General features: G+C 37.0%; 2 protein-coding genes across 2 annotated transcripts; both read left to right on the top strand.

Annotated features, from left to right (window-relative positions):
• Positions 1–289: 289 nt before the first annotated feature.
• LOC143914388 (uncharacterized) lies at positions 290–911 on the top strand. The gene is made up of 2 exons (XM_077434588.1): positions 290–463; positions 531–911. Exons 1-2 carry the CDS (start codon positions 410–412, stop codon positions 909–911), a joined length of 435 nt encoding a protein of 144 aa, XP_077290714.1. The 5' UTR covers positions 290–409.
• Positions 912–9,092: 8,181 nt separating this feature from the next.
• Positions 9,093–14,871, top strand: eIF1 (eukaryotic translation initiation factor eIF1). Its single transcript, XM_077435054.1, has 2 exons — positions 9,093–9,697; positions 13,841–14,871. Exon 1 carries the CDS (start codon positions 9,364–9,366, stop codon positions 9,694–9,696), a length of 333 nt encoding a protein of 110 aa, XP_077291180.1. The 5' UTR covers positions 9,093–9,363; the 3' UTR covers position 9,697; positions 13,841–14,871.
• The last annotated feature ends 477 nt before the right edge of the window (positions 14,872–15,348 follow it).

The raw sequence follows: 15,348 nt of genomic DNA, 5'->3' as shown, positions 1-15,348 counted from the left end.
CTCTTCAAACAACACAACCATGTTTTAATAAGCCGGGATACTGTTAACACACCTTCCCTGCCCTAGAGTTAAGTAATAAATAACACTTCATCTTCGAGTTTGAATAAGCTCAATATATTAAATAATTATTTGTTGAACAATAAAAATATTTTAATCGTATTGTACCGAGATAATTTTAATTTTATATAATTGATTTTGAAATTATTATATTCCCACACACACACAAACACAGCTGCCTTTCCATTGGTGGTAAAGAATGTGACAATAAAAGCTATATATACCTACTATTATAATTTCAATACATGCTATATGCTTTTGCCACAATATCATCATTTACACACGTTAATGACGATGCGCTAGTGTCATATACGGTGAATTTTTACTTAAAATTTAATCTATTCTGTCTTAAATGGCGCGGACAAAGAAGGCACCACCAGTTCCTACCAAATCTGTTACAAAAACGGTAATTTTCTTTTTTACATATCTGTATCTTAAATCATAATGCAAATAATTTAACATCTTTTTTTCAGGCTATGAAAGCACCTAGGCCTTTGATGGGATCAGGTAAAAAGAATCGTAAAAAGCGTAGAGTTCAATCCTTTGCCACACACATATACCGTGTGCTCAAACAAGTCCATGAGCAAACGGGTATATCGAGGAGCGCCATGTCTATCATGAACTCTTTCGTCCAAGATCTATTCGAACGGATTGCTACTGAAGCTGGTCGGCTGACTACTATACGTCAGCGTCACACTCTCAGCACTCGTGAAATTCAAACGGCTGTACGACTCCTACTTCCTGGAGAACTTTGCAAACATGCCATCTCTGAAGCTCAGAAAGCTATGGTCAACTTTCATAGGTCGAGCGAAGTGGTAAATTCTGATACTTCAATCGTTTCGTCTTCCCAATAAAATTGTGTGCCAAGTACTTCAAATTTCTGTTTTTTATTTTTTTAAATTTTACAATTATTTATTTTTATTTTTTTTATTTATTGATACGTCGCTGTTTTCAGAGTTGATGTAATATTGTCGTTTTAAAGTTTCACAAATGACACTGTAAAAATTTTAATATGTTTTTTTTGTGATATTATATGTTATTATTATTCTTACATGATAAGTTGAAATAAAGTCATGTTTACAAAAATAATTAAGGCTTTTATTGTGTGATTTTTTCAACATAATTTGGTAATTACAAAAGATTCAGTGTTTTAAGAACAATTTTGATCTCATACAGTGAGATCAAACACACGAATTTCTGGAATAAATTATTTTATTGAATAAGGAAATTAATAAAAGAGCTTATGATGATAGTAATTTAGTCAATGTATTCAACTTTTGCATTAAAATTTTTGAACCAATTTAAAATGTCAAGATTTATTATTTATTTATTTACAAATTTGCCATGGTGACTTTACAGATTAGCTCCAAGTCGTCACTATGGCTACATAAAAAGAAAATTATACAATAAAATGCAAATTTAATAATTAAAAACAAATATAAAAATATAAAAAATATGAAATATAAAAATATAGCATGTTATAAGGTGCTACGATCTCAAACTAAACAATACCTCAACCAGATCGGTATATTTTAGATTAAACAAATCCAATCTAATAGAAATCCGGTTGAGGAGCTTGATGCCCCTGGCGACAGGGGATGAAAGCATTAAATTGGTACGTGCCTCAGGTGAGAAGAACAATTCGCGGTATCTAGTAGATCTGAGTTTGCTGGGAACATTGAAGTTCAACTCAGCAAGAATACGAGGGTTGCATATCAATCCAATCAGAAGTTTATAAAAATGTTTACCCAGATATACTGTACGCCGTGACTCGAGGGAATAATAAAAAATAGATCAATTTGAACTTGATCCTAAAATAAAAATAGAAAAAAAATTTAAAAACACACAAACAGACAAGTTTCGATATCTGATATCGGTTGAGATTCACTTACTCGGTGAGAAAAATTATTGTAAGGCTGGGGTATTCAATTATTGATTCCAATAAATATATATATTATTAGTGAAATGCAATTTTTTTTTTTTTTTAAGAAATCGGGTATTTCAGAATAAAAACCCTCTACGACAACGGTAATTGGATTATTAATCACCTTGCGATTGCCCAAAAGACAATTTTTGCAATGAAAATCGCTAATACGGAATATTCAGCGCTCGAATTCTCGTTAGTATGATAGTTATCATTAATATGATGGACTTTTTGGCTTCCAGATGTTCCATTATAGAGATTTTAGTGACTTTTGAGCGAGCGCTTTGTGGGCAATAATCACCGAACCACGACAATATCCTAGGTAAGACTCGACGCATGGTAGTCCTGGAGGAGGCTGCCGTAAGGTCTACCGAGGAACATTACATATGTACTTGAATTCTGCTGCAAAGTATCTGTCATGGGTAGGGGTTCTACCCATTTTTACAATCTCGTCGAATCGTGGTTAGCTGTACGAGCTGGAGACCAGGTCACGAGAGGCATTTTCGTCAACGCTGGGCTATGGCGAGGTCATTTACTTTGTGGAGACGACTTCTGGCTGTTCTGTTACAGTTGCATATGAAGAAGGCGGAAAACTCTGCTTGACTCTCGGGATGCTGCTTCTTAATGGGACAGGGAGAACTGATCTCTACCGTGTTCGAGGGAAGACTCTCGAGAAGTGATCATCTGGTCTCTTCTCGCGCGCCCGGAAATCAAGACCCCCTCTTGATAGAAGATAGTAATTTGAGAAAGGATATAAAGAAGTGTAAAAACGGTAATTGGATTATTAGCTACATTGCGATCGCCCAAAAGGGAATTTTTGCCATTAAAATCGCGATTACGAAATATTTAGCACTCGAGTTCTCGTTAGTATGATGGATTTTTCAGCTGCATGATGTTCCGTTATAGAGATTTTAGTGACTTTTGGGCGAGAGCTTTGTGATCAATAATAATCACCGAACCGAAAAAACATCGTACCAAATATTTTTTATCAAAGGATAATACTATAGGGCGGGTTAAAGGTTTCGACCGTTTCCCGGCCTATGGAAACTCAGTTGAGTTTAGAAGAGGATCGTTTATTTTTGTTCAATACAATGGTTATTGTATGTACGAAGAGGTTGAGCTTCGTAGAAGTGAGCTGGTTGAACTCTAGAGGTTCACTCTGGTTTAAGAGCTTGTGCGTCGCTTTATATACGTTCTGGTTTGTAGCGTGCCGTGTGCAGATGCTTTGTCTTCGTTTCCAGGACACGTGTTGACCTGTTTTCGGGGCGCGTGTCTTATAGCTATGGGGTCAGCGCCAGGACGTCGTTAGTTTAAGAATGCGGGCATGTGCCACGCGTAAATGACTTTTCAGACATGTGTTACGGTTGCCTGATGACATCACTGTTGGGTTTCGTTCGTTTTACGATCGAGCGATGAACTATTTCTTCTGGAATGGTCAAAGGGGACGTTGCCCTTGAGTTATGCATGTTTGTACAGGATCGATGATGAGATCACTGGTTTTGATTCGTAATAGCACAAGTCGTGCTATATTCCTACAGGCTTTTCCTCCCATATCCCATATGGAATCCTACCCATATAACTCATTCATTGAAGATGGAGAGAATCCAAAAACGGTTTCTCAGATATCTTTATATGAAACAGTATGGTTATTATCCTTGGCTATATCCTAGTGCATTCTTATTAGGGGCGTTAGGTTTCAACTCATTGGAGTCTCGTCAGAATATGTTACTGGGAAGGCACTTTTTTAAGCTGTTGAACGGGATAATACACAATCCTCAGGTTCTTAATGAATTTAGATTTTATGCACCTAATAAATTCAGGGACTTGAGAAATCGTGATTTGTTTGTTCCTCCTGTGGCTCGCACAAATATGTTGACAACGGCTCCTATATCTAGGGCGATATATCTGTTCAACCGGATTTCTGGTGAAATTGAACTCTTCAATATAAAATATGCTCATCTGGTTAAGTGGTTGTTGTTGAGGAATGCCAGTGGTTGATTTTGCCTATTATAAATATGAATGATTGTTGTTTTTTTATGATTTTATGATTTTAATGATGTTGTGTTAATATTGTTATTATTACTGTTATCATGTTATTATTATTGAATGAACGGCCACAATGACGCGTTGGAACTCTCTGTAATGTCACTGTGGCTAATATGTTAAATAAATAAATAAATATCCTGCCCGCGTAGGAATTCTCTCTCTTTTTGACAAAAAGAGAAATAATTTCACACCACTGGTATATATTATATATATATGTAGTACCTATATATATTATATATATATACATAGTATACATATATTATACATAGTATATATATATATATATATATATATATATATATATTATACATATATTATATATATACATAGTACCACATAGTGCATACATTCTTTTCGATCGTTCGACTTAAGATCTTTTGATTTTCGATCTTTGCTTTCCGATATTTACTTTTCGATCATTCTACTTTCGATGCCGTGAACCAGACCCCCTCTTTATAGAAGATAGTAATCTGAGAAAGGATATAAAGAAGTGTAAAAAAGGTAATTGGATAAGAGACAATTTTTTCCATTTAAATCGCGATTACGGAATATTTGGCACTTGAGTTCTCGTTAGTATGATGGATTTTTCGGTTGCATGATGTTCCGTTATAGAGATTTTAGTGACTTTTGGGCGAGAGCTTTGTGACCAATAAAGGTCTGTTCATACCTATCCAGCACGACCCGTATCCTGCAGGTGTCCTGCAAGTGCGGATAGTATTCTTTGGTACATTCTATGAACGTATTCATACTCCATTCGCGCATGCCCATTTACGCATTGATGCGCGTCCATATAGAATGTACTAAAGAATACTCGCAGGATTCGGGTCATGCTGGATAGGTATGGACAGACCTTAATAATCACCGAACCGTAAAAACATCGTACCAAATAAATTTTATCAAAGGATAATACTGTTACGGGGACGAGAAGGAGATGGTGTACAAATATTATAGTCACAGTTTTTTTATAAGATCTTCTTTTAATAGTAGTAAGTATACACGAGATTAATGTACAAGTTTGTATTACACATTACTAGTTAGTAGTTTACTATTTAGTAGTTTACTAGTTAGGCAGTTTAATCACAAGTGTCTTGTAAGACTGTTTGATCGCAAGTGATCAGTTAGAGTGTGTGATCGCAAGTTACTAGTTAGAGTGTTTGATCGCAAGTGATCAGTTAGAGTGTTTGATCGCAAGTCAGACGGTTCGATCGCAAGTTACTAGTTAGAGTGTTTGATCGCAAGTGCTAGTTACACTGTTCAATCGCAAGTTACTAGTTAGAGTGTTTGATCGCAAGTGATCTTCCATATGTTTAACATCAGTATATATTCAATAAGGGTGTAGGCGGGGTACATGTGTGTTGACCGTATCCCGGCCTAACGAAACACTGTTGTGCTAGTTTAATAAAGTTTTATTGTTTGCCTATGGTTGTACAAAGGTATGGTATTTGTGGGCAAAAGTATGTCGTTCAGCGGTCTCTGGATATGGTAGAGTGTCGCTGGCTCGGCATTCAGCTATGTTCAGAAGGTCTCTGGATGCGGCAGTGTGTTGCTGGCTCGTCCGGCTGGTTGATCTTCCTAGTCCGCGTAGTGAAGTGGTGGCTGGTCAGGAGCTGGATGTCGACTGGTCTGCTGCTGTGTGTCGACGCTTGCTGCTGTGGGTCGACTGGCGTTGTTTGGGTTGTACCTCCTTTTATAGTGTTTCTGGAATCACCTGATCGATGGTGGTGGTTTGTTGATGCGTAAGAGAGGAATTTGCTTTTGTCGAGGCGTAGAATTTTCTGGAATGATTGATGGAAGTGGTTGTTGATGCGTAAGCGCATGTGGTTGTTGATGCGTAAACGAGGAATGCACTTTTGTCGAGGCGTAGAATTTTCTGGAATGATTGGCTCCGTTCCGCTCGATGTAGTTTAATGGTGGCGGCGTGTTTCGACCGTTTTGGTTCCACTCGACTGGTAGGGGCGTTCCGCTTGAGTTTAATATAATGGTTGCAGGTGTGCGACGTCTGGTTTTCGGGAATGTATTCTGCGTCGCAGTAACTGCTTTGATGAATGTGAGTTCCGCAAGGAATGTGGTTTGTTGTTGCGGAATATTCTCGAATGTTTCGATGACGATGACTATGACGAGATTCCTACATGGGTAACAATTTGGACCAATCATAATTCGTGAGAAAATAATATTTTAGGGGGAAACTCGAGTTAATTAAAAACAATATTTTAAGACTTTAATCCTTTGACCCTTGAGTGTATCGAGAAATGGTTTACACACAATTAGTTAGGCAGGTTTAAAAGGGTTTTTGAGGGAATACGATTCGAGTCGAGTCGTGTGAAAAATGCTGGTAAAACTAATATTTTAGTGTTTGCATATGTATCCCTTGAGGGTTGGATACACAATTCGTCGTGCGGATTAAGAAGTGTTTTGATTTTTTGTGAGAAATACAATTTGTCACGCTGGTGGCGTGGGAATAAGCAATAAAGTTAATTAAAACCGATATTTTTAGTGTTAACATATGTGTTTTGAATGTATCGAGAAATGGCTGAGTAGATGCACATAATTCGTCACGCAGATAGCATTGAGTCGTGAGAAAAATGCAACTAAAGCAATAAAGATTTTGAAAGTCTCATAAATAACATTAAAGGAAAATATCAACTAAGCGTGCGTTCAAAGAATCAAGATAACAAGCGGGAATAAAGAGTAATATAAGTACATACATTCTTCTTCTTGTTAATGCCTTGTCCGCATCCGGACGTTGGCGACCACCTCGTCGATTATTTGAATATATCCACATCGGTCTTCAGCGGCTCGGAACAGCTCTTCGGCGCTCATATCGGTCCACATGCGCATGTTTCGAAGCCAAGATAACTTTTTCCTGCCAATCCATTTTTTCCTTCTATTTTCCCCATGGTTATCAAACGGAGAAATTCGTATTTTGGACCCCGTATCATGTGTCCGAGGTACTCCATCTTTCTCCGCTTGATGACAGAAACAAGTTCCCTGCCTCTCCCCATCATGCCGAGGACAGCTTCGTTTGATATCTTTTTGGTCCACGGAATCTTCAGCATACGCCTATAGACCCACATCTCAAAAGCTTCAATGCGGCTGATTATCTTGGTTTTCAGAGTCCACGTCTCACATCCTTGTAGTAATACTGTCCAGACGTAGCTCTTCGCGAATCTCAACCGCGTATGAAGATTGAGATGCTTGTTTGTAAGCGCCGCCTTCATTTTTACAAATGCTGTTCTAGCCATCTCGATGCGGATTCTTATATCTTCATCTGGGTCCATCTCTTCATTCAGCCAGGTACCCAGGTATTTGAATCTTTTTACTCTTTCTATCACCTCTCCATCCAAGGTTAGATTCCCGGTGTCTGTTTGCATTCTATCTACTATCATAAATTTTGTCTTCTTTAGATTTATGCGCAGACCTCTTCGATTGCTTTCTTGATGTACACGGTCTAGAGATCTTTGCAGGTCTGCTAAATTTTCAGCGACTAGTGCCGTGTCATCAGCATATCTTATATTGGTGATCGTCTCGCCGCCCACTTTGATGCCCTCCGCCTCTTGGAGAGCATCGTGGAAGATGGATTCGGTGTAGGTGTTAAAAAGAGTAGGTGATAGGATGCATCCTTGCCTGACGCCCCGTTCTATAGGAATCTCATCAGTGAATTGATCATCGACACGTACTACTGCAGTCTGATTCCAATAAATATTTCGTAGCAATCTGACATCTCTGTCATCCAGGCCAATATTTTTTAATGTTTCCATCAGGCGAGCGTGTTGGACACGGTCAAAGGCCTTTTCAAAGTCTATAAAGCAGATGTACACAGGTTTACGGACTTCTCTGCATCTTTGGAGTAGTGTTTTCATACAGAAAAGGGCCGCTCGGGTACCCAAGCCTTGTCTGAACCCAAACTGCTCTCTGCTAATCGCCTCTTCACACCGTGAGTAAATTCTGCCCTGTATTATCTTTAGTAGGATCTTCAATGTGTGACTCATTAGGCTAATTATTCTGAAGTCGCTACACGTCCTCGCGTTACTCTTTTTGGGCAACGGGATAAATATAGATTGTAACCAATCGCTAGGTACTTCGCCTGATAAATATATTTTATTGAAGAGTTTTGTTAGATCTTCTATGTTATCGTCGTCCAATAACTTGAGAAATTCGGCAGGAATCAGATCCGGTCCAGTAGCTTTCCGACTCTTTGCTAGTTTTATAGCATGTTCCACTTCGGATTTCAATATATATGGTCCCGTTTCTGGATCTTCAATATGCCCTCCGGTTTCTCTATTGTCTTTAAAGAGCAATTTTGTGTACTCGGTCCATTCTGATTTCTTCTCATGCATATTTAAAATGATTTTTCCATTTTTATTCCTAAGGAGTATGAAATCTTTTTTTCTGAATGATCCTGTTGCTTCTTTTAGTTTTTTATGTACGTTAAATTCATAAAAAAAAAAATTCAACTAAATTCAATTAAATTAAATTCAATTAAATTCAACCCAAAACGTTTATAAAGCAACGCAGCAACCTCCACCGGCAGAGTGAGCCTCTGGAGTTCAAACAGATCACTTCTCCTAAGAAACCTCTTCGTACATACAATAACCATTGTACCAATTGAACGAAAATAAACGATCCTCTTTCAAACTCAACTGAATTTCCATAGGCCGGGAAACGGTCGAAACCTTTCACTCGACCACCTGTTCTATACACGTGTCGACCTTTTGACGAGGCGAGTGTGTGCCATGCGTTAATGACTTTCCTAGATATGTATCGCAGTGACCTGATGAGATCATTTCAGTTGTACTACATATATGCCTACAATACTGTTATTTTTTCTTTTTGTTTTCTCTAACTATCTTACTCTATTATCATTTTTGTTTCTTATTTTAAATGTTTGAGCTTTTCTTTTTTTTACCTAAATGTGAAAATTATTAATGGTTTACTTAACATAATTATGTTTTTTTACTATCAATCTATGTAACTTAATAAACTGTAAATTTTCCAAATAAATAAATAAAGTCAAATCAAATTGCATAATTTCGTTCGTGAAAATTTGTGGTCGTCGTAGGGAAATAAATTGTGGGGTTGGCGGCGTGCGTGTTGCCGGTGTAAAGTTGTGTTGGCGGCGTGCGTGTTGTGGTGACCGTGTAGGATTAGGTGTGTAGCTTAGAGGAGAGCTGAAGAGTGAAGAGCGGTCGGGCCGAATCGGAGTGCATCGGGGGGGATCGGGGCGGGGCGAGTCTTGTGTCGGTGTCTTCGAGTCGTGAGTGTCGGGTTGTGAGTGTTCGCACTCGTCGGTGTCGGGTCGTGAGTGAAACCAATCGTCCAACCGCACGATCGTCCGCATGTCCATCCAGAACTTGACCAAGTTCGACCCGTTTGCGGACGCGTTCAAGGACGGCGAGGATGACGTGCAAGACGGGATCGTGCACATCCGCATCCAGCAGCGCAACGGCCGCAAGACGCTCACCACCGTGCAGGGTCTCTCCGCCGAGTACGACCTCAAGAAGATCGTCAAGGTGTGCAAGAAGGAGTTCGCGTGCAACGGCACCGTCGTGGAGCACCCCGAGTACGGCGAGGTGCTCCAGCTGCAGGGCGACCAGCGCGAGAACATCTGCCAGTGGCTCACCAAGGCGGGCCTCGCCAAGTCCGAACAGCTCAAGGTTCACGGCTTCTGAGGTCAGTACCACCAACACATCTCTCTCAACGGAAGTGATCAGATTTTGCCCGTCATTTGCGCCATTGCGGCCATGACCCCTTTTCGGCTCGTTTCTATACATATTAAATTGATTGATAATTCATCTCTTATATTGCAGCAGATTCGTTCAAAGTGACAGCAGAATTGGTCGTAATGCGAACAATGACAGTCTTGTCTCTACATATGGCAAAATTACTCAATCATTCCTTTGTGTTTATTTTCAGTTGTGACGAATTCGCAATTGCCCTAAGCTTATTTTATATCGTATTTCAATCGAACGTGTACACTCGCCTTTACAGATCGCTCCGATGTGACGAGTGTACTAATACAATCAATACAACCATTTATGCAATGCGAATTCATACAGATGTCATCTACGGTGACATCTATGGAGAATTCGAATTGCCCCTAAACTTTTTTGTACATCACATTCCAATCTGACATGTATACTCGCCTTTATAGATCGCTCTAATGCGACAAGTGTACTAATACAATCAATACAACCATTTATGCCATGTGAATTCATCCACGGTGATATCTATAGAGAATTCGAATTGTCCCTAAGCTTTTTTTATATCGTAATGCGAATTCATACAGATGTCATCTACGGTGACATCTATGGAGAATTCGAATTGCCCTTAAGCTTTTTTGTACATCATATTCCAATCTAATATGTACACTCGCCTTTACAGATCGCTCCGATGTGACGAGTCTACTAATACAATCAATACAACCACTTATGCAATGTGAATTCATCGGTGATATCTATAGAGAATTCGAATTGTCCCCAAGCTTATTTTACATCATATTCCAATCTAACATGTATACTCGCCTTTATTGATCGCTCCAATGCGATGAGTCTACTAATACAATCAATACAAGCATTTATGCAATGTGAATTCATCCACGGTGATATCTATAGAGAATTCGAATTGCCCCTAAGCTTATTTTATATCATATTCCAATCTAACGTGTACACTCGCCTTTACAGATCGCTCCGATGTGACGAGTGTACTAATACAATCAATACAACCATTTATGCAATGCGAACTCATACAGATGTCATCTACGGTGACATCTATGGAGAATTTGAATTGCCCCTAAGCTTATTATATATAATATTCCAATCTAACGTGTACACTCGCCTTTACAGATCGCTCCGATGCGACGAGTCTACTAATACAATCAATACAAGCATTTATGCAATGTGAATTCATCCACGGTGACATCTATGGAGAATTCGAATTGCCCCTAAGCTTTTTTGTACATCATATTCCAATCTAATATGTACACTCGCCTTTACAGATCGATCCAATGCGACGAGTGTACTAATACAATCAATACAACCATTTATGCAATGTGAATTCATCCACGGTGATATCTATAGAGAATTCGAATTACCCCTAAGCTTATTTTATATCGTATTTCAATCTAATATGTACACTTGCCTTTATAGATCGCTCCAATGCGATGAGTCTACTAATACAGATACAATACGATCAATAAAAGCATTTATGCAATGCAAATTCATACAGACGTCATCCACGGTGACATCTATGGAGAAATTTTTGCAGCATTTTATTATAGAAATTGGCGAACCTCAAGACGCTGAATAACTTGAGATTTGCAAGCGAGATTGGAATGGAGATGTCAATGTACAGGAGTCGTTTCAATGAAAATCAGAAAAATTGGCAAACTCTGAAAGGAAACGATCGACCTGGAGTCACAAGCCAAGGTCTGGCCAGCAGCTTACTAGTGGAAATTGAACCGTTACCACTCCGCTCGAAAGCATAATATGCTGATCACTAGTCCACGCTGCTGGTTATGTAATGCATATTTTGCAAATACATACTGCTGAATGAGCAGTTTCTATATGCATCGTGCATTATATGAACGTGTCAATATTTGGTACCAAAGAGCGATTTTGAGTACTTGTTGGTTATATGGATACAACTGGGCATAGAGTATACATATGTAGGTGTCGCAAACAGTTTTCGTAAAACAACTGTAATGGACATCACATTAATCAATATACGATGTTGTATTTCTTGCAATGCGAAACTGAAACGAAATGTAATTGGCCATCCCAGATCGAGAGAGGGTCCTTACATAACTATACTAAATTTTACATAACTATAGTTGACACATATCGTAATACTATTAATTAAGAAAAAGGATTCAGACTCAGTTGATCTTTTGAAGATAGACAAATTTTGACTGAACTATTTCAAATGTGGAGCTGTTGGACAGAAAATTATGTACTCTGAGTCTCAGCAAGCCTACTGTGAATTCATGAAACTGCAGTGTATTTGTTTTTTTTTTTAGTATAAGTGTATATATTTGGTGCTGGGTTGCGCCCACATAACCAACAAGTTACAAAAGACGAAATATAATACGAAAAAATTCGCACAAATTGGCACCTATCGCAAAATATTAGAAATCTACCATTGATAAAATAAATCCAATAGTCGTTAGCTAGCGAACACTGGGGGGGTTATTAGTAGTATTGTGATTGATGGTACTTGTTGGTTATACGGGCGCATCTGAGCATTAAGTGCCGTATCGATAACACATCTCCCAAATAGTTGTATGTCTGAATATTGTTCGATATAACGTCAATTACTGGTTGCGTGCTGTCATTTAGCTTCAACTGTTTTGCGACACTAAAGGCCAGTAATGTAAGTGTGTATATTGTATATTCGATACTCGGATAAGTATCTCAGTGGCTTGCTAAGGGAAACTACCTGTCTTAGGAGACTAAGGGACTAGGTGACGTCATAACGAGTCCCCTTGTATCCTGCTCGCGCACACACAATTAAGGCTATGCGATAAAAACAGAGATATTTCCACGGCACGCCACTGAAGTCCCGATTGATGAATGATGGTTTTAAACTTTGATAGAAAGGGGAGCATTTTCATGTCTCCAATGGAATAAATCAATAGCTTGTATGTATTCATTTCAATCTAAATTACGTTGACCTGTAAAGTTGAGTTTTTTGCCCTTGATTATTTTTATTCCTTTGTCAAGTGCTTTCAGTTTTTATGGCTTAATTTTATCAATAATGTAGTTATTACTAATGAATATGAATTAATGAAATGCGCAACTCATTAACAATTCGGTTCCGTGAATATTTAAATTATCAATCGGCAATGATTTATATAAAAGCATTGGATTAAGTTGAATAAAAATACTTTTAAAGGGTAGGCTAATAAACAAACTCAGTTAATATTCTTCAATGATGGTCCGTTTTAAGTCTGATCATGAAGAAAGATCATAGTTTATGATCGATGTGCAAACTAGCTATTATAATCCTAAATGCTTCTGAACTAATAAGGATGGGTAAAGATAATTGCCGAAAATCACATTTTCGAATAGGATAATTAGTCTTTCATCTTATTGATTTTCTTCAGTTTTGCAGGGAATACATCATCCCATTTTCTAAACCGATTCCAGTAAATTTAAAGTAAAATTCGACTAGTTTGAATAAAGAATCATTGTAATCAACTTCATGTATGTATGATCATCATTTGACACGACAATGACTAGAGAAATTAATGATAAATGTAAACTAGATGAACTATCACTTATGCTCGTATAGCATTATGTCATCCGAGTGAGAAATATCACAATTGAATTTGAGTATTATCTTGACAACGAATGTCTGGTATGATTTCTTAAATATTGTACTCTGAACGTATATTTAGTTATCGATCATTGTTGAAATTCTATTCCATTTTACGATAATTTGCATTTACAATATAGACATGCTTTGGAAATATCAAAAAGGCTGAAGTAACTCGTTGTGCATTAAGTTGTATGCATATATTTATAATTAAATGCATATAACTTGCTATTGCAAAATAATATCGCATCAGCATTAGATATGAATTTGTTGAACACTCAACCTACAATATGCAAGGTCAATTGTAATATATATATTATAAATAATCGCCGTTGTGGTTTATCGAAATAAGACTGATTATATAATCGAATTGTATGATTTTATCATGATTTGTTTGGATGTGGCCCAATTTTTTCGTTGTATACGTGTATATATAGATATGATTATCATTTATGACCTTTGCTCTTGTTTGATCTAGTCGTTTTTTTTTTATCATTGCAGGGACTATTGCAAGCGTTCATCGAAAAAGGATATCCCGCCTTATTCATCTGAAGATACTCCGATCATTCATCACCGGTCGAGTGCCTCCAACATAAGACTAAAGTGAGTCGAAAAATTAACAGTTGTGATGTATGAATGTTATTAAACGATGTATTATTTAAAACTTTAAAAAATTTGATGAATCCGCCGGATGTCGTCGCTGTGATTTTAAGATCAAAAAAATAAATAAAAAAAACTTTCACAGTCGGTCGGTATCATCAAAACACATTGTCATACCCGGTCGAATAATATTTTCTCAACACTCTCATGTTAATTTTTTTTTATTGTAAATGTTCTCTGATTATTGACGAGTTTTCATCTAGAAGAAAATTGTAATTTTTCCTATATATTGTATGTTTTTAATCACATTGTATTAGTGTGGCATTATCACTGTTTCCAATACTTGTATGTGTTATAAATGACCGTATAAAAATACATTTATTATTATAATCGATTTATTTTTTTTATTATTTTTCTTTTTTTATGCATACATATTCTCATACATTTTTATATATATATATTTCTATAATAGTTAGCAAAAAAAATTGTGCCGATATTGTGGCTTATTCTCTGATACAAAACGAATTATTGTTTTATTTTTTTGTCTTTAGTCTAATTTTCTTCAAGGTTATCATAAAATTATATTCGGTTTTATTGCTACATCTTCCACTTGGGTTTTGATTTTTATTGATTTTAATTTTGGAACACGATTTTATTGTGCGTCATTTAAAAATTCATGTATGTATTTATTAATAAATGTGTGTGGAAGTGCATGTGGAATAAAAAGTTGGTTTTTCGGTCTACTGCGAGAAAATTGAGGTCTGATTCTTAAAGATAATGTGAAGTGCTCAGCACAAATGTAGCGGCAGCCCGAGACGTCCAGCTGGTATTTTTACTTTTAACGCAGAAACGTATGAATATTTAATTGTTTTCCATAGACCTAAATGTCTGTATTTAATAAAAATATCTTAATAAATTGTTTTTTTAATACTGCTGCGTTTTTTAATGCAATTCACCTTCATTCTAAAAAAAAAATACACACACAAGGAAAGGGGTTCAAAGTGAAAAGGCTCAGTTTTAATATAAATTCATTTCATTATTTTAAAAAATCACGCTCTCCTTTCATTCCATCTAAATCACAACAACAATAATGACTGTTTACGATAAACATGGTGGTTTTGCTAACTCCCGTTATATTATCATTATGTACAGGTTTATAATAAACAGACGAAAACATCTGAAAAATGCATACACGTCAATAATAAGCGTACAACTAAAAAAAAATCGAGCAATTATATATCACATGTGAAAGCTATGTAAAATTACATTATATAAAAATGTGACTGATTGATCGTTCAATTGATTAAAATACATAAATAAAATAATAAAAAAACCAACGTGTTTACCGTAAATTAGAGGACCTCTCCGATCCTCGCACATGCACATGATGTGTATAACCTAACTGAACA

The sequence above is a fragment of the Arctopsyche grandis genome, chromosome 7 (genome assembly GCF_051622035.1).
Source record: "Arctopsyche grandis isolate Sample6627 chromosome 7, ASM5162203v2, whole genome shotgun sequence".
Taxonomy (NCBI): Eukaryota; Metazoa; Arthropoda; class Insecta; order Trichoptera; family Hydropsychidae; genus Arctopsyche; species Arctopsyche grandis.
Note: the sequence above shows the minus strand (reverse complement) of the source record. Positions and strands in the feature narration are given on the sequence as shown.

What these genes read in the sequence shown, in the direction of transcription:
- LOC143914388 (XM_077434588.1), top strand. Translation starts at nt 410, where the DNA reads ATGGCGCGGACAAAGAAGGCACCACCAGTTCCTACCAAATCTGTTACA. An exon ending in CCAAATCTGTTACAAAAACG is followed by an intron (nt 464 to 530) that starts GTAATTTTCTTT and finishes TCTTTTTTTCAG; the next exon opens with GCTATGAAAGCACCTAGGCC.
- eIF1 (XM_077435054.1), top strand. Translation starts at nt 9,364, where the DNA reads ATGTCCATCCAGAACTTGACCAAGTTCGACCCGTTTGCGGACGCGTTC.